The sequence below is a fragment of the Perna viridis genome, chromosome 8, assembly GCF_037379345.1.
Source record: "Perna viridis isolate PV_CMFRI_1.1 ecotype Kerala chromosome 8, ASM3737934v1, whole genome shotgun sequence".
NCBI lineage: Eukaryota > Metazoa > Mollusca > Bivalvia > Mytilida > Mytilidae > Perna > Perna viridis.
In genome coordinates, this window is record NC_142452.1 from 4,885,215 (window position 1) to 4,905,886 (window position 20,672).

General features: G+C 34.6%; 1 protein-coding gene across 1 annotated transcript; it reads right to left on the minus strand.

Moving 5' to 3' along the window:
- Positions 1-6,505: 6,505 nt before the first annotated feature.
- Positions 6,506-18,075, minus strand: LOC148609037 (C-type mannose receptor 2-like). Its single transcript, XM_088541389.1, has 3 exons — positions 17,689-18,075; positions 15,486-15,659; positions 6,506-8,237 (listed from the first exon to the last, which is right to left on the minus strand). The coding sequence occupies exons 1-3, from the start codon at positions 17,819-17,821 to the stop codon at positions 7,996-7,998; spliced, it is 549 nt and encodes a 182-aa protein (XP_088397515.1). The 5' UTR covers positions 17,822-18,075; the 3' UTR covers positions 6,506-7,995.
- Between the last annotated feature and the right edge of the window lie 2,597 nt (positions 18,076-20,672).

Below are 20,672 nucleotides of genomic sequence, written 5' to 3' on the forward strand. Positions count from 1 at the left end.
CGAATTTCACTACACTTGTCATCAAGACTTGATATTACGTTGTCTTTTCTTTGGGTTTATATTTCTGTAACTTGATTTTTAAAATAATATGTAAACCTTTCAACAGCATCGACGAAAGATTAAACAGTGTAATTTATGGTATATTTCCACTAAAGTAACATCACTATCACAGTTGCATTTTCAGTTCAGTTTTAGTGTTTGATGTCGTTAGAAATTTCTGCCATTGCAATATCGGTTTAGTCCGTGGTGACTGTTTCGTTTACTTGTTGATATACATTTAGGAGTTAGTGGTGACTGTATTTCGTCTACTTGTTGATATACATTTAGGAGTTAGTGGTGACTGTATTTCGTCTACTTGTTGATATACATTTAGGAGTTAATGGTGACTGTATTTCGTCTACTTGTTGATATACATTTAGGAGTTAGTGGTGACTGTATTTCGTTGTTGATATATATTTAGGAGTTACCAGACATAAATAATATCCCCTAGATATAGATCGATTATATAGATGTCCTCCGAAAAAGTTCTTTCCAGGTTGATGCCCGTTATTTTGATAAGTTCGCTCAACAAGTTGAGAATCATTGTACAAGTTTTCCCGTCTTCTTATCAGATAAAACAAAGAGTTTCTGATGGGTCATAGGAATTTCAACACCTGTACAGTTTAGAATTTCTTGTTTAAATGTTTGTTGATCTAACTGTCCATAGCTTGATTTTATCAAAAGAATCATGTCTTGATCAATAAATTGGCTGTCTGTTACTACTTCCGGTTCAGTCTCATTTACTTGATCAAGATCAGCTTCGCTAATGTTCGTTGTAAAAACATCGTGGTCACCCGTCATACCGTTTTGCTAGAAGCCTTTGGCAATGTATGTCCAAAGGTTAACCTGGGTGTGACAATGTTGAACTAAGGATTATCGCAAGCAGATACGACCATGAGATGTTTTTTATAATGTTTTTGTATCGAATTTTTACCTCATTCGTTATCTGTCTTCAATCAACAAGAATATTAGGTTGATGGTGATTTGGTTGAGGATAACAAATCGTTAGAAACATCCTCCAGTATTAAAGTTTAACATTTTGAAAAGGATGTACTTTTTTAAACATTTTCTTTCAGAATATTTGAGCCTGCCATTTTCGAGAGCCTCATTCTCTTTAATCGATGGATGACAATCATAGAACTGCCTTTTCGCCAATTTTAGAAGAATTTATGACCATTCATTTCAGGTCGTATCATAATTTTTGCTGATTCTAGTTCAGAACAATTTCGGATAACTCTTCTTTCGTTAAAACAATGAAAGTCAGTTTACTTGTACTTGATGCATTTAGTGCCTGTGTACCCCGTCACTGGCTGGTCAGAAATGATTATAATAACCACAAGAAAAGCAATATACTCAGTATATATACATATATCCTATATAACTCAAAAGTTAAATCCGTAGCATAAGGGCGGACAGAAACAGGACAACAGGACAAGGGATTGTTGGTTCTGTACAAGTATGATAAGATCCACCTATTCATGCCAAAACTCCTACTTACGATGTCAACGGACGAAGTTGAAGAAGTATAGGTCGATTTCGTGACCGAAATATACAAAGTGGATGTCAACTACAAATTCAATCACTTTAACACCATATATTAGATAGAATATAATAGACATCTATAGAACAACTACATTATACATAAACAACGTATAAAGCGAAGATTGGCATAATATATCTTAGAAACATGTCCAGCACTCACATTCCAACATCTAGAGTCTCATGAAACTACTTAAACATGAAGCGCAATGATTAACTACGTGAAATGGCAAGTACGTACAATACGATAATAGTCAGCAACAATAAAGCAGATCCCAGACACGAGTCAAAATATGGTGCTGTCGAAAACTATTCACATTGGGTCGGAATCATTTATTTCAACAAAGCATCATTATGTAAACATAATAAACATAATAAATAACGTGGAAATAGTCGAAAATTATCCAAAATAGAAAAAAATATAGCAGGATAATTTTTCCCAAAAAATGTTGTGAATGTAGGTTTGTTTGATCTAATTTTTTTTATCAATGTCTTGATAATGTATATAACATTACTTTGTTACTGTTAATTTCATATATTCATATAAAACAAATTATACTCCAAAATATGTAGAACAGAAACTCATTTTCAATGAACCATCTTACATCATACATAACTTTTTTACTTGAGGAAAATCATCGTACTAATGAATTTCTACTTATTTTCCCAAAAGTACAATAATGTAAGTTATTTCAAATATTTCATCAAGTTGTTTTGAGTTTAATTAAGTTTAAGTTTAAGTAAAATTTAAAGGAGAAAAAAATCTTTGATCACCTCAGAAACCATTTATGACTGTATATTATATTATTACTAAAGTAATGCTATTTTGAAATCCTACAAAGTATTTGAATATTTTAATTAGAATTGGTTCAGAATGTTGTAATATCATTCCCAGTAGCTTACAAAACAAATATGTTATTAATATATATTGATCCTATAATGTGGCACGGAAATTTCCACTGCACGACCGCCAACTGCAGTTGTTCCCAAGCGTAGCAAATACTTTTATTACCAGTCTGTTTTCAAAGTTCAAATTAAAACCATAAAGAAACATTCACAATTTTCAAAAGTCATTAAGTATGAAATAAACTTTGATCGTTAAACTCATCCAGAAGTAAATATTACACAATCTGATTGCTGTTGGTCTGATTGCTATGTCTCAAACGAATTCCAGTGTTTACAGTTGAATTTGATAGAGAGCATTTGATAAAAGCTGTCTCCACACAATTGTGTTATCAACAATATCATTGTACCAAAGGTACACTATAACAAAACGATTTACTTTGAAGTAGGATACATTTAGTCGTTGTCATCTTTTCAATTATAGGGAAATCACACGATATGTACATCATGCATAGCAAAATTAAAAACGAACAGTAAATAGCATAAATATCTGATACTATCCAACCTTATAGACAAATATCTAAACAAATGACCCCATTGTATTGCAGTATTTTCATATCAATTTAAATGTTCTCAAAAATGTTAAAATTAGAGCATTTAATAAAGTTTTTGCCAGCAAATCGTTGTGCATTATTCCCTAGGCCTCAGCAAAACTATTTCACGTGCTATCAGTTGTTTAGAAATTTAAAGCTATTTTAAATTGGTAACTATACGATGCACATATTGTATTTTAGACGTGGATTACGTCGATTTTAATGACCGAAGCATATGGTTTCAAAGTGAAAAAAATTCTTAGCTACGGGTGTTTTGTCTGCAAAACTTATTACATCCAATGTTTATTATCAGAGGTAGACATAGAAAATAATAGCAGTAATAAGACCTATACTGCCACTACACTCTCAAAAGAAGAGATTGTGGATAGCCATAAATCTGTGCTATCCTCTTTTGGTCTCTATACCAAAGAGGGTGATCGTGATTTAGCGTTTATGTACTGGATTCTTAAACACCAAAAGCATCCATACAAACAACGTTACATAACTGGGTTTGCAAAATGTACCATCAAAGATCTTTCAAAACTTTTAAGTTCTATACTCACAGCTGTCAAAGGTCTCCAGTCTTACCGTAACACTGGTTACTCGTAGTGGTATTAATTCCATATGGATCCTAAAAATTCGCAAGATCTTTTGGAGACACTTAATTCAAGATTATTAGCAGACTATAATAGCATTAAAACCTATGATTGTTCAACACTGCATACTTCTATTCCTGATACTCTGTTAAAATCCCGAGTCAAAAACACAATACGTAGTTGTTTCCAAAAAAAAAAAAAAACAAAAGAAAGGTACACCTAGATGTAATAATATAGTTCTTCGTAGAAATTCCTCATACTTTGTAACAAATAATTCCAAATCATCTTCCAAATATACAGAAGATGTTTTCAAAATGCTGGAATCATGTTTATCGACAACATATTTGTCCAGTGTGGTGGACGCGTTTTTCAACAAACAGTCGGCATTCCAATGGGACCAAATTGTGCTCCTCTTCTAGCTGATCTATTCCTACACTCTTATGAGGCTGACTTTATTGCTGATATGATCCGAAAGAAATAACATGGTTTGGCTAGATCCTTTAATCTCAGATGACGTACTATCTTTCAACAATCCTAGTTTCGGGGACTTGATACATCGCATCTGCCTCAACGAACTTGTGCTGAAGTATACTACAGACACTTTGATGTCAGCCTCATATCTTGACCTACATTTAGAGATCGATGGTGATGGAAACCTAGTGACCAATTTTTACGACAAATGTGATGACTTTTCATTCAAAATTGTCAACTTTCCTTTCATATTTGGCAACATCCCTTCAGCACCTGCGTATGAAGTTTTCATATCACAACTCATACGTTATGCCAGAGCTTGCCGTAACTACGCAGACGCTTTGTATCGCGCTAGGACTCTTACAGTTAGGCTTCTGGAACAGGGTTATGTTTAAGATTTATGGTCGCCATCATGAACTCGTGGATCGTTATGATGTATCCATCTGCACCATAAAAACTGATTTGTTTATCGTGTCATAGTTTTCCTTTGGCTCTTTCGTCTACCCAGGACTTTTTATCAGCAACTTGGCAGGTGTTTCTAGAGCAGCTGGGGAAGCTTACCCTACCGGTGCACCTGGTCCATGCTTCCAGTTTTTAGTGGAGTCCGAGTTGTTCATTTGCTTTTGTTACTTTGTATGTATTATTTTAGTCACATAATGTTCTTTGCTGTGTATGTCTATTTTTCCATGTTTGGTCTTTGTCCCTGGATTACTTTCTTATATTTTCCGCTATAATCTTGTTTTGATTGATAACTCTTTCTATTATAAGAAAATTATCAGAGTGAAATCAATGAAGAAAATCAAAAACTAGTAAAAAATATCAGTTTATGCATAAATACGGTAGAAAAAAATCAACAGTTTTAAATTGATATGGAATCTTGTCTATGTTCGTCATCACAATTTTATTGGCCGATATGATGTTTCTATCTTACAGATGAGACAAGATATCTTCAGTTATATTTCCCGTATTATCGAATTGACCTGTCTTTTTTCCTGGATTTTTTTCTTTAGATTTCCGTAAGTTCCATTGTTTACTTTTTCTACCGAACGTGAATGGGTTCTGTAATGACATATTTGCCATATCCGTTCTCTTATAGTTGCTAGCATTTCAGGAGTACCTGATAACATTCTGAAAAATGGTATCTCCCACCTAGTTTTTACGGAAATATAGTCAATGAAGCACATTCTTTCAATTAAAAACCTTTATATACTGCCTTAATTGATGTATTTGTAAAGAATACAATTTTCAAATCTATTCTTTGAACCTTGTTTTCACAAATAGAAATTTGCATCGCTACGTAAAAAGGCATTTTTTAGTACTGCAGTACATCAAATACTTCCTATTTACTACTTGACGTCACTACTCCAAATCCAGTCCACTGGAATTGTAGTGACCGCTAATTTCTAATGCTGGTAGTTTTGATGATATCTCAATTCTTTTATATATTCTGAGCCAGCTTTCAGTAACTGTTAGCGTTCTTTAAGTGGATATCTTACTTGTTTATTCATGGTTAATATGTTGAGATATTCCATTGAAAGAATTGGGTGAATTATGAAAGGAATATTATGGTCTTATTATTTTTTTTCTTGCGCCTGTCCATAGTCTGGAGATGTTGGTCATTAATGTGTCTTTGTATTTTTAGTTTATTTTATTATTATTTTTTTCGAATTGTCTTCATTAAGTTACCATAAATGTTATTACTTTCTTGTAGGGGCCTTCCAGTGCTTACTTACAGGTATGTTTTCACCATAATAAAATATACATCAGTTTTTATAACAAATTTTGTGTGCCTTCCCGAATTTAATTGTCAAAAAAACAGGGTTTTCTAAAATATTAGGCACTGAAATAAAAACTGCTAGAAAAAGTCAGTTGGCGTGGTATTATTGTAAAAAAAAAATAAATAAAAAGGGTACATTTTTCTGCTCATTTGTTCATGTTTTTAATTCTTAAAGTTCGTGCAAAATTTTGCATTTTTGACAAAACAGCCAGTCGGTGCAGGGAAGAGAGCCCAATCCGGTAAGGATCTGAATCTTTCCGAATATCTTAACGCATGTATTTTACACAAGTATTGCATCTATTCATGTACGAATGCTCTACTACCCACAATCAATATTTTTCAGTTTTACAAAATTAGACCAGGTCAGTTTTGTGTACGAACAGTGCACCTGAATCTCATTTGTATAGTACAACCTATATTGCTTTTAGATTATACGCTAGTGCATATGTTATTGTTTTTCTTGTAAAATTGTTTCCGCTAATTATCCCCACTAGAAACTGGCTTTTTTATAATTTGAACATTTGTAAATTGACTATATAAATTTTAGGTAAATTTTATTTTAATAACTTGAATATTTAATTTTTTACACAATTTCAAACACTATTAGTATTTTAAAACATATATGTCTGTATGATTTTAGAAAAAAACATGCCGTAACCAATCAATTCTCAAGAACTCATGCATTTCAAATAATAATATTGATATATATTATATTTTATTTTAAATTTCAAGACGGTAAGAAAGTGACAAATACATATATATAGACACTCAACTTGTCGAACAATTTCGATTGTTTATTTCTATAAAAATTGCAATTGAAGCAGTTGATAATTCATATATATTTTCGAATGCAAAAACTTTAATATACATAGGAAAATATCTACAAATTAGGTTATCAATGCTTGCAATATTTTGTATAAAATAAAATAAAATATTCTTTCTTTCAAAAATTATGTTTCAAAGCACGATATACGTTCACTCGTAACTCAAATGTGGTATTTTCAAATTTTCTAATTCATGATTAGTAAAAAAGATATTCATTACGTGTAACATTTAATAGTTCTAAACACATTTCAAACTGTTCCCGAACAAAAAGTCAACTGCTGGGTCTCAGAATTCAACTGCCCCAATATTACAATGTGTGTCAGATTCAACGATACCATAGTAAACTTGACTACGTCGAGGTTCTTCAGTATTTTACATTTTATATCAGGATTTGAGGGTAATAATGAATAATTTCATAAACTATATACTGCAAAAGATTTCTACCTATTCGTTGATCTTTTTTTTTATGTCATTTTTTTATCATTCACCCTTAAATAAGTTATCAAGGGTACCAAGATTCTAGCAACAATCAAAAGAATTTAATACATGGACAAAGACCAGACTTGGAAAACAGACAAACACACACGCAACAAAGAAAAAAAAATAACTTAAATAATACATACAAAGTAACAAAAATAAATGAGCAACTCAAATGAAGAAATACACGTTTTCTTTGTGTATGGTAGGCGATCAAAAAGGGCCTTTTTATAGACTTTACGATAACAAAGTTCAACTACTATATAAAAAAAAACAAAAACAAAAACAAATAAAAAAAACGAGCCGAACCGTTTCACGATAGCGCACTCTGATGACATTGCAGGTTTTAATACTAAGGCGTTGGTTGAACCTTCAACGAACTTATGTCAGGCATTATTCATAATTGATATGTTAACATTTACAACGTCCTTGGACATTAAATCTTTTAACATGTGTATTTAGTTAATAGAATCAATATAATATTCTATCTATCTTCATATTTCCGCACGCCGTCATTATACTGACCATTATGTGCCGTTTAATTTGTATGATGTTATCTGTATAATTGTATTACATGCACAGATGAACTAAGCTTTCAAACGTCTTGAACATTGATTGATAGTCCTTTACCAATGATTCTAACACACTGCTAAGCAATGCTTGATGTACATGGTGGAGGATACCATAAAACTTACTTTGTTTCCTCGTTTTTGATTTACTACATTTAATGATATGTGCGAGGGGTGCCAATTTGCGGCATTTCAACAGTACGTCTTAGTTAATATTATGATAATAATCAATAAAAGTTTTTCTAAAAAGTTCAAATTAAGTGATTCTAAACAAATCGCTTTTCACATACAAAAGTGCCTTCATAACTGTACCAAACATCATGCCATCTAAAGTTGTCAGCAGTGTCCATTGCCAGAGCTTCCATCAATCTGGTTGTTGTTGTGTCTGGTTGGTTTGGACTCCAATTAAAGTAGGTTATTTCAGAATTGTCGTCATAATTCCAAGCATGTGATCCGGTTGTCAGATGACTTCCTTGAATGAAAACCCATTTTGGGACCAAAAATTGACCTGTAATATTCAAAAGTAGATCTCGATGGAATGACTTAGTTGCAGATAATGATCATTTTACCGACGAAGTGAGTTCATAATCTTGAGTATACTGTAACGGACACGTTTCCTTACCTATTACTTTAAAATTTATATTTGGGAGATGACCTAGGTTAACTGTAATGCTAATTATAGTCGTAAGTAACTTTCACTATTACTGGCCATGTGATTAAATCGGGTAACAGGTGAATTACGGTTTATACGAAGTATACCCGCAACCTTACCCGACGCCCTACCGGTACGTATTTCGGATGACAATAAATAATGAAGTGGTCTCGTGAAAGGGGTTCCCGTAAATTTTATGCAGACGACGTTGGTCAAGTTTTATCAATATACAATATGTTTTGGGGTTGTTTTAAATCATACAAGTAATTAACATTATCTCCGATCATTTGGGCTTATAATAACACTCTGTTATTTATATGAAACACGAGAAAGCACCAATAAACTATATATTTGTAATTTATGTTAAGTTTTTCTTTCTTCATCGTAGAACCAGGGAAATATGTGGACAACAAAAATATCTGGAACATTTACGCGTCTGGTTACATTTTGGGGGCTCAGTCCACGGATGAAGATAGGATGTTAAAGAAAAATTACATTTTGTAATTCTTTCGCCGCAAAACAATGGCGTCTGCCCAGAAGATGGTAAATTGGCTGTCTTTAACTTCGAATTCTATCAAAAATATGTTCACTCCAAGTTATGCTAAACAAAAAAGTGAACCAAAAGAACACATTAAACAACAGGAACCAAACCTTGTTAAGATCAATCACTTACCAGAAAGATTAGGTATACATGATATCCACTCTTATCCAGAAAATGTAACAGATAGTCCTCTGAATGAACAGTCTGTTCAAAATATAACAAACTCACTAACTTCACAGGGATTCCCAATGAGTAACGTTGAAGTTGAGCATTTTGTTCGGACATATTGTCATGATGAAAACTAACACTGTTCTTTTGTAATTGAACAATATGTGTCAGGCTTAATAAGAGAACTGAAACGCCATGTTCAATTCTTCCACCGATCTGCATTGGACAGAGCTATTTCTCTGGCAGTAGAGTTCGAGGCATTTGGAGGCTCTCATAATAGCCAACTGATAAAACCACGACCAGAAAAAAACACGGTACACGTGTTAGCGGTAAAGGGAAGACAGCATTTGACTAGTACTTTGCAAGTCACAAGAATAACAGAACTAGCAGAATCCGTTAGACTTATACAAGAGTCCTTAGCAGACTTGACAAGAGCTTAATGGCAACAAAATATCTTCAGGGCTAGATCAAATAGAAGACCAGGAACTAGGAATAGGAACAATGCTGCGTGTATTACATGCAATTAACTTGGTCATTTCAGCCCCAAATGCCCCGATAATATGAAACAAGGAAATGATCGGAATTTGAACTTACCACAACAATATCTCTCACAAGATAATAAACTATCCACATTCCAGCACGTAGTGAAATCTTTGTAGAAGGTGAAATAAAAGGTAGTTTTCCTGGTGAAGCGTGTTTGAAACCACTTGAAGAGTTCAAGGGAGGAAATCACTCACTCATGCCAAAATTTGTGACTCGATCAAATGAGTCGAACGTCGTCGTCTTAATGAATCCAACTCCAATACCTCGCAATGTACAGGTAGCTACTATACATGAGATAAATAACATCAAAACTTGTGATGAAGTAGTTGAACCACTAAACTGACATACTAATGAGGTAAAACATGACCTGCCAACCTCCAATGTCTGGTAGGAAAGGCCTCTATAGAAAATTGATGAATAAGGAGCGCAAACTTTAGTCGAATATACTAGGCGAATTCACTGACATATTTGTTGGTCTGGATGGCAATCTAGGATATACCACACAGGCGGAACACACCATCGACACGGGAGGGGCGAGACCCATTAAATTTCCACCTCGTAGGCTGCCAGTTGTAATGCGGGATAAGTGTAATTTAGAAATAGACAAAATGCTGGAAAAGGATATAATCGAGAGTGGCTACGGAATAGGCGTGGTTCTCAGCCAGGTTCAAAATGGTAATGATGTTGTTATAGCTTACGGAAACAAAACATTATCCAGGTCACAAGCAGCGTATTGTACCACCATCCGTGAATTGCTTACTGTAGTTATCTTTATGAAACAATTTAAACACTACTTGTACGGCCGCGATTTTACTATCAGGACCGATTAGACAAGTATAACGTGGTTAAGGAATTTTAAAGAGCCCGAGGGCATGATTGCCAGATGGATTTGGTCACTTGACACTTATGACTTTGACATCGTAAACAGAAAGGGGACACTGCATGGGAATGCTGACGGGCTTTCGCGGCGTCCTAGCAAAAAGTGTAAAAGAAGTGACTGTCCACAATGTAACAACAAAGATGAAACACACAATTGTTTAGTTACCGCTGTCACGATGGATCAGGACCTCGTATAAAAGTACACAGTACAAAGTCACCTTCTCCCGAGCCAGAAAAATCCACTATTTCTGTGGCACCAGATTCTTCAAATCATGATGAAAAGAGACCGCCTATAACTGCGAATCCAATTAGATTTCACAAATATGGCAAGTTGAAATAAAAGCACATTAAAGGAATGAGAATGCCATAAGCACAGTTGTTGACTTCTTAGGTAATGATACCGAAAAATAAAAAATCCGGAGTTCAAATGTAGAAATAGTCAACTTGCTGTAACGATGGGATTTGTTACGTCTTGTCGATGGCTATCGATCGATCTTGAAGATTGTTCTAGTAACCTGCAGTTGGTGCTTCCGAGGAGCTTCCGCCAGGAAATGATGCAGCAGATGCATAACTGCAAGGCAGCCGGTCATTTAGGTGGCGATAAAACCTTGAATAAAATCAAAACCAGATATTATTGGTCTGGAATGAGCGGTGACGTCGAAAAATGGTGCAAATCGTGTCTTACCTGTCAAAAGCGCAAGTCCGGATCTGGTCTAGGAAAATCGGCGTTAAACCACAACACTATATACCATCCAATGAAATGTAAAGCCATTGATATATGGGCCTTTTGTCAATCATGGATAACGATAACGAACACATTATGGTCGTCGGCGATTACTTTTCGAAATGGACGGAAGCGTATTCACGACTTGACCACACCGCCAAAACAGTCGAGGATAAGTTAGTCACGGAGTTCGTCTGTCGTTTCTGTACACCGATACGTATCCACTGACCAAGGCCGTAATTTCGAGTCCAATCTTTCCGCCGCAATGTACAAAGTGCCAGAAATTAACAAATCTAGAACAACCCTTTACCGTCCACACTCAGACGGTATGATAGAGCGGTTCAATCGCACACTGGAGCAAATGTCTCTATTTGTTAACGAGAACCAGGACGACTGGAACGAGCACCTACCGTTATTAACTATGGCCTATCGATCGTACCGAAAGGACAGTACATACTGTACTCCGAACCTTTCAATGATCGGTCGAGAAGTACTCCTGCCGATGGATATCATAAAGGGTTGACACCAATATAACGACGCATAACATTGTCCGATTGAGTATGTGGAATGGATGCGCAACTTCATGCAACGCGTGTTTAATGTAGCGCACGAAAACCTTCAGCGAAATTTCGTTAAACAAAATAATACCATGATGTAAAACTGAAGGAAAGGCATTTCAACATTGGCCAACAAGTCTTACGATAGTATCGCCCGAAAGCTACCCAGAAGTTAGGCTTGGGATGGACTTGTCCGTATCGCATGACCAGAAAACGTCCGGAAATTACGTACGCAATTCAAAGTTGTACAGACCACAAAGATCGTGCACGTGGACCACCTCAAACCGATGGTGCTACCGGTGCATGAAAACATAGAATTAGAAAAAGACTCCGTCGATCATTCATTATAGTTTTTAGTATTGCCCTATCATAAGGACACTGAGGTTCTAAATTTCCCCATACATAAATCACCAAAGTTCTCACGACGAGGTCGCCTAATTGAAGTTCCCAATAAATATTCGCCTTAATAAAAAAATTATTCACGTTCAGTGGCTCACTTTTTGGGAGAAGAGAAGAAATCTGCTGTTTAATGTTCCATTTCATCCACAACAATGCTTCCTGAATAAAGATACTTTTTTTATACTAGTAGTACACATTAAACAGCATCCTGCTGTCACACTAAAATATGTATATCACGACATGTATATATATGAACTATTCATCAGTATTATGCTGTGTAAACTATCACTAATGTCAGTTAACAAGAATCAAAGTACGGAAGCGCTGGTTATCCGGAGTAAGAAACGTTTATGATGTTTGTGCAGGATATGGTCTTTTGAATGTCATATGTACATTGTATTTTCTGCATTCGAATTGTCATGGACAAAGCGGAAATTGCTTCGCTACCAGAAAATAAGTGTATTGGTGTTATATAAAGGACATTTTGTTTGATCCGTTTCTCCCCTGTCATATAGTAATATGGTCATGGGTTACTACTTACTAGTATGTGCTTTAGACCTTGCCAAATTAGTGATTCATTGAAACTACCTGAACCTAAATACCATAAGATATTGTAAGCTTTGTTGTTGTACTGTTGCATTAGGATATACCAAGCTTCCCATTTGGGGTGCAGTCGTTTAGCCAGTTTATACACTACATTAATTTTTTTCAGCTATGGACCATTTGCAAATTTTTGCTAATTGAGACTTAAATGAGGAGATAATTTTCGCATACAGGAAGAGTAAGGGATGCCCTGTATCGGGTTACCAGAAATCCCATTTCTCAACAAAAGCTGGCTACCAGAGGCATTGGGATGAACAACATTTCAGACTAATAGTGACCTACTCATGCCCTGTAAGGCTGTGCAAGAAAAGAACCAGAAGGAAGACAGATATGAAGCGCCACCTTCTAGACATCCATGAGAAGAGTTTCTCAGAGTTGGAAGAACTCGTGGTCAAAGTAGAGTCTTTAAAAGAGGAGGTGATCAATCCAAGATCCCAGTCCCTATATCATCAAGGGCAAGGATGAGTTTTCAACTAGAACACTGCCAAGCCTTTTTTGTGATTATTGCAGCACCTATCACTCCGATATTTGAAATCCGTCCATCATCGTCATCTTCTACCATACAGCAAACTCCCATGGAACCATCCGTTCGACTGGTTGTTGACTCCTCATCTGCACAGTCTACTCTGTCTATGGATTCCCATTCTGGGAATTCCAGGTTACCGACATTTTCATCCACCAACTCTACAGCTCCTTTTGATTTAACTATTCCTATAATCACAGATTTCTCCAACTGTACCTTACCTGTTTCGTTAGGCTCTCATTCCAATCATCTTGCGTCGTCGCCTCTGATCCTTCAAAATGCTTCAAGCCAAACATCCTGTTTGGAAATGCCTCCTGCTGTGTTGCCAGCTGTTCCAGACTCCAGACAAGAATTAGATGCCTATTTCTTCAGGCTCTGCAAAGCATAAGATGAGATCGTCATCACTAGAGCGGTAGTTAAGTGGAAAATTGACTCCTTGAAGGAAGCAAATCTCCTAGAGCAGGGAAAAGAAGCCAGAAAACGACTCAGGGATCTTGGAGGCAACTATGGGAGAGTCGTTGGAGGTCAAATGTAATGGGTAACCACTCACTAGAGATATCACCAAACCATGACATGTTCTAATTCTAATTTATTCACTGACATGTCCGCTTTAAGAGATATGTTTCATTTATTTCCTCATTCCATCTAACTCCACAGGATTTCACTGCTCAACACCGATTATTTACTCTATTACATCTTAATCAACAGAACTTTCCGTGCCATTTCAGCGTATTTGATGTCATTGCTAACCACCTATCATTCTATCAGGACTTCACTTACTTGTTCAGCATTTTCACTTTGGATTACTTTCTCAGGGTCTTAGCTAGTTTCTCTCGTCACTCATCAGATTCATAAGGATTAAGCTATTCATTTTGAATAGTCCGCCTTGATTTTGTTCATTTCGTCTTCTTCAATAGACTTGTATTCAACCAGTACTGTAATTTCTGTGACTGTTAATGGACTATTATTTATTCAGTGTTGATTATTGTTGGTAATGTTATTGAAGAGACTTTAAATTTTTAATGATATTATTGATGATATCTTTATATTTGTTGGTAATGTTATTGAAGAGACTATTATTGTTGATAATAATATCTATGTAAAAAAAATATATATATATTCAAGGAACTTTATCACTGCTGATTGTACTGTTGAAACTTTGTTGTGAAGGTATATACTAGTAAACATATAAAGGTTACATTGTTTTAATATTTAAAGTTAAGAGTACATTGTAAAAAGTCATTAAGCCAACTTACTATATTTATAACAAACTATTGGCAGGACTTACTACAAGGTTAATGTAGAATTATCTTGTCGTCTGATTTTTATTTTTTCTTTCTAATGTGATATGTTAATATTGTTATATTGTTAACGTTAATTTTATAGGATATATCTTTCTCTCTTGAGAGTAATGTAGAGACATTACATCTTAAGAGGGGAGGAGTATAACGGAAACGTTTCCTTACATGTTACTTTAAAATTTATATTTGGGAGATGAGCTAGGTTAATTGTAATGCTATTTATAATCGTAAGTAACTTTCACTTGTATTGGCCACGTGACTAAATCGGGTAAAGTTTAAAATACCGTTTATCTGTAGTATACCGGCAGCCTTACCCGATGCCTGGCCGGTATGTATTTCGGACGACTATAAATACTGAAATGGTCTTGGGAAAGGGGTTCCGGTAAATTTTATGCAGACGACGTTGGTCAAGTTTTTTTTCAATAGACAATATTGTTGGAGCTGTTTTTAATTATACAGGTAATTAACATCATCTCCGATCATTTGGGCTAATAATAACACTCTGTTATTTATACGAAACACGAGAAAGCACCAATAAACTATGTATTTGGAATTTATATCAACTTTTTCTATATTCATCCTGCAAACAGAGTAATGAATATTCAGCCGGGTAAATGTTCCAGAAACAATTAGCAACTGCAACTAATATCATAAATAAGTGAACAACAAAATTAACTGGAACATTTTCGCGCCCGGTTACAATACTTTTCATAGTGATTGTTTTCTGTTTCTGTTGCACTTGTGCTGATCTTGTCTTTTCTTATATTAATCAAGCTTAAGTCTGCTGTTATTTTATCGTAGCTTGTATTAAGACTGTTGTTATTTTTTCGTAGTTTGTATATGTATTACACTATATTTTATTATACTTAGAAACAGGACGATATGTTCCTGTTTATCCTTTGAGTTAATCTTGACCATTTCAGCTCCTTCTTCAGCGCACACTCCAGGGATTAAATCACGTTTAGTTGATGTACTGTGGTACTTATAACAACTTCTGTATTTGCTACTATAAATATATCCAGTAAAACCAGGACAGGTTTCTGTGGATGAAAAACAAAATAAAACTTTAGATCGAATTTAAGACATTAGATTTTTCGTTCATGATTTCAATGTAGTCCGGTAACAGATATGTCCATAATACAGTTTTAGGTGAGTGAATAATGGAAAATTCCTAAAAGCATTTGTGATACACATTCCAGTTTCTCTTTTATCAATAATATTAAAGTAGGGTGGTCGCAAAGTTTTATCTTGAGTCTCTTATAATTTTCAAATTGGTCAACCAACCTATGCTTTGCATCATTTTTTTTTCAATTAATCAATAATTGTTGATGTTTGCTTGTTGTATAGAAAAAGGTTAATGATCATGGAAAACATAAACAATGGTCAATTGATTTGCTATATTGTAGCTTCTGGTGTGCTATTAAATGTGATTTAAACAACTATTACAATGTCTGGGTAATTCTTTACTTTAAAATTATGCTTCACATGTATTTTGGAAACATATTTTATAGACATTACTTAAGGGATAGAGTTTGTCGTGGTAGATGCCAAATTTTATGTACGTTTTTATTGTTACTGCTGATGTTTCTAACGGATCAATTGTGAAATATACACTCCATGGGCTAGAGGTTTTGGTACAGTGCCGACAAGGGATAGTTTACAGTTGGGAAGTCAAAAGCATTATGTTTGTCATGAAGTTTCCATTTCAAACGTCCTGTCTCATCCATGTTCGATGTCTAGGAATGAAGTAAAAAAGTATGTATCAGTTGTCTCTTTAATTTCAAGTTCCTTAATTTAGGTAGATTATATTAGGGTATATTTGAAACTAGGATTATTCAGATATGATAAATCTGTGTAACGGAAATGTAGCTTCTTTTTTCTGTAGTAGTGCTTGTAAAAATCTGGCTTCATACGAATGTAGGAACAAACTGACCAAGGGGAGCGCACAATGTGTTCCAATATAATGGTTTGTAAGAACGCATTTCCCAATTCGACAAAAATGTCGTCGACCAGACATTCCTGCATTTTAACATTAGACGCAGAGTTACTTTTTGTCAGAATCTGTGTGTATGGTTTTGTTTTCAACGCCATTGCCCTTTCTCTACCTAATACTTGATAAGAATATATTTAAGTGTCTGCATCGTATAAAAGCATTGGTGAATAAGATCACGTAGAACTGACTTTAGCTTGTCATGAGACGGTGTGGTGTACAAGACAGGAAAATCAAAAGTGTGTGTGATGTAAAGAATACTGGAAGAAATACAATCTTGTAGTTCTATTTAATTCTCTAGAATCCATATCTGATTCACGCCACTTGTAGAGTAGGTTTTATCATGGTAATTCATAATTGACCTCCGCAAATATTCTAAGGAGTTTTGGTTCAAAGTAATACCTTTGAACACATGGTGAAAACATTCAATATATTTTTTTAAACCCTATATAATAATTTTAAAAATACTTCCGTCAATACGTCAAAACAAATTGAAACGATTATATTCAGTGTAAAAAACTTAAAAACAAAAGCATTATCCAATACCGTGTACGATGAAATCTTTATGTTTTCTCAGATTTGGGGTATTAATAAGATACTAAACTGGTGGTCATGAATTCAATTAAGATTAATTCTTTTTACGATTGGACAGAAATGCAAAAATTAGATACATTAATTTTAAGGAGGTTTGGTTAAGTGCTGATTGTGCTGACATGCATTCTACCTTAGGACATTTGTGCTAATGGTGTGAAGGCTGAATTCCTATTAGTAAACATGCAATGGCAATGACGCTTTAACTACCTATACAAACTGATAATATATCTTTATGTTTATTCATAAAATTGTTTTGTTTATACAAAGATGGCTGATGATCTTCCCCATCAAGTGTATATTTAGTTCAAAAAATTATTTTATACATACAAAAAATCTCGAGGCTTTTCTTTTCACTGAAGAAAATTGGGAGGCATTTGTTCTATAAATGTGCATGAATATTATCAATGATGACATGGCGGGTGAGACCCTAAAAAAATTGTTATTTGTTATTATTCTAGTATTTCTTTCTCATAAAATTATCTTACCATTAATACTGAGATAATAAGTCCACCCGTAACTATTGTATCCTACCGATGCTGGTCTGAATAAGTAAGCAACGGATGCTCCGTAACACTCACCAGTCAGGGTATTGTACAGAATAGACATACAATCGGTCATTTCTCGGCATTGTACTGCACATTTTGTCAATCTTGTGATACCCAATGAAATTGTATTCGTGTCAAAATACCATTCTTGCCTATCAGGAACAGGATCAGAAGAATATAATCCTTCTTGATAAGCATGTCCATTTATATGAAGTAGAATATAACATATCGTTGATATTAAGGTGTACGTGATTACTGAATTTGTGATCACGTTGTTCAGAGTAAGATATCTTCTTTTCTTACAATACTTTCAATGTTACTCTTAAATATTAATCAGACGTATTTTTCTCGAATTCAAATTGAGAAAGTTTCAAATCAATTTAAAGTTTGTGATTTAACATAGATTGTTTTACGTGTCTATTATGATAATGAAAAGTAAATGATGCATTCATATCAGATAGTTTTTAAGTAAAAAAATCAATGCTCGTTAATGCTTAGAGTAAACATGTTATCTGACTATTACATTGTTACTACTGACAATTTCATCTTTATGTTAACTGCTTAGTGATAACATACTTCTGTATCCTTTGTAATGCTTACTGATCACTGCCAATTCTTAAGTCTATTATTGTAACTACTGCCAATATCCATCCTAAGTTAACCATACTGCTTAGTTATTAAATTTTAGATGTGTTTACAATTACTACTAACAAACCAATCGTGATAATCATATGAGATACCTAATTTGTTACCTACCTATCTAGTCTTTGTTGCACTGGGAGGTGCATAAGACGATGATTAATATTTTCTACTTCTGTGTCCTTTGTTTTTCCCCAGCTCATTCCCATATCTTTCATTTCCACCTCAACGTTTTGCCCCCCGATGGTCTTTGGGCTACACTGTTTTTATTTACCTTCTGGAGACCATCTGGTGATGTTATTAGTTGGTTTCCTCAAATATGTCCATCTATCGTCAGCCAGCGATAATTCTTAAGTATGATTTGCATGTCTGGTGAGTCTATTTTTTTTTATAAAAAAATCTATGAAGTTAATAACTAATTGTCTGTGTTACTCAGTGCATCGTTCTTCGATATTTCTAGGTAAAGAGATGTGATCACAGCAGCTCTTTCCTTTTTTCTAAAACCTGCCTACACATAGCCTTGTTGTGCTGTAAACTGCTGTTTTCCTCAGTATAGATATTTATTACTGTTTGTTAGATCTGCATTTTTTTACGTTTATGACGTTCCCTTCAGACCATGTAGTTGGCAAAATGTTTTCGTCTCAGATCTTACCGAAAATTGGAAGAAGGATATCTGTGACTAGTGTTTTAAACATATTGGCTGGTAGCTGATCGTTTCCATGTGCTTTGTTTAAAGCGTCATTGTGAATGGTATAACAGTATTTGTTCCGTTCCTTGTGATTCTGTCAAATCGGTGCGGTTTGTTTACTAATTCCTCAAAATGTTCATTCCATCTCTCATCTTGATTTTTTTTGTTGATGTAATAATTGCTCCCTGTTTGTCTTTACTGGCATGTGAGCATTCCGCTTTTTTCACATAGCTTCTTAGATATTTGGTATAAATCTCCCGTCTTTCCTGCTAGCTTCCTTAGATATTCAATCTACAAACGTTTTTCTTTCCTTCTTTTTTCCCCTTTTAAATCCGTTTTTATTCTTTCTGATTTTGTAACATACATTTGGTGGAACTTTTATCAACTTAAGCGTTATGTTGACAGTAACCATGTGGCGGTCGCTCCTTATGTTGGCCCCTCGTCTTACTCTCAAATGAATAAAATGAGAACAAGAAGACATTGATTCTCTGTCAGAGTGGTTGAAGGCCGTGAGTTCTTTAATTTTGAAACGAATGAAAGTTTTAAGTAGGTCAATGAGTGCCAAGGCTACATCAGTTTTCAAAGACCCCGATATACCAAAAACATTGTCTACCATACATGAGAAGTATATTGTCGTACCAGCATACAAAGCACAAAACAACATTGTTTTTGTCTGCAAAACGTTTTATATCCAATATTTATTATCGGAGGTAGACATAGAAAATAATAGCAGTGATAAGACCTACACTGCTACCACTCTTTCCAAAGAAGAGATTGTGGAAAACCATAAATCTGTACTATCCTCTTTTGGTCTCTCTGCCAAGGACGATGATTGTGATTTACCGTCTATATACTAGATTCCTAAACTTTACAAGAATCCATACAAACAACGTTTCATAGCTGGATCTGCAAAATGTACCACCAAACCTCTTTAGGGTATAATGCATAGAACTAATGTGGGGAATTTTGATCCAAAGACAAAGATGACTGCTGTTACTACAAATATGTACATCGGGGTCAGATAGCAGTTTTTGGCATTAATCTCCAAAGTAGTAAGGGTAAAGCCAAATTCTGCCAGAGAATAAAAGTGTTCAGTATCTTGAGATCTATCCGTTCTTACAACCTGCTTTTCCATGTTTGTATTATTGCCCCTTCAAGATGTTTTTTTTTTTGCTATTTTTAATGTTATTATTTCAAAATTTCAAGGTCTATGTACTGGATTCCCAAACTTCACAAGAATCCATACAAACAACGTTTCATAGCCGGATCTTCAAATTGTACCACCAAACCTCTTTCAAAACTTTTAACTTCTATACTCACAACTGTCAAAGAGGGTCTACAGTCCTACCACAACACTTGTTACTCCCGTAGTGGTATTAATTCAATGTGGATCCTGAAAAATTCGAAAGATCTTTTGGAGACAATCAGTTCAAGACTATTATCTGAATATAATAGCATTATAACCTATGATTTTTAACACTGTATACTTCTATTCCCCATACTCAGTTAAAATCCCGACTTAAAAACATTATTCATCGTTTTTTTTTTTTTTTTTGTTTTTTTTTTTATAAAAAAGATGGAACACCTAGATACAAAT

Bases quoted from the DNA above. Each gene is read 5' to 3' on its own strand.
- LOC148609037 (XM_088541389.1), bottom strand. From the start codon at position 17,821: ATGACCGATTGTATGTCTATTCTGTACAATACCCTGACTGGTGAGTGT. The intron at 15,660-17,688 runs GTAAGATAATTT...TTTCATCCACAG, and splicing joins TTATTATCTCAGTATTAATG to AAACCTGTCCTGGTTTTACT. The intron at 8,238-15,485 runs GTATAATAAAAT...TGAATATTACAG, and splicing joins ACATATCGTCCTGTTTCTAA to GTCAATTTTTGGTCCCAAAA.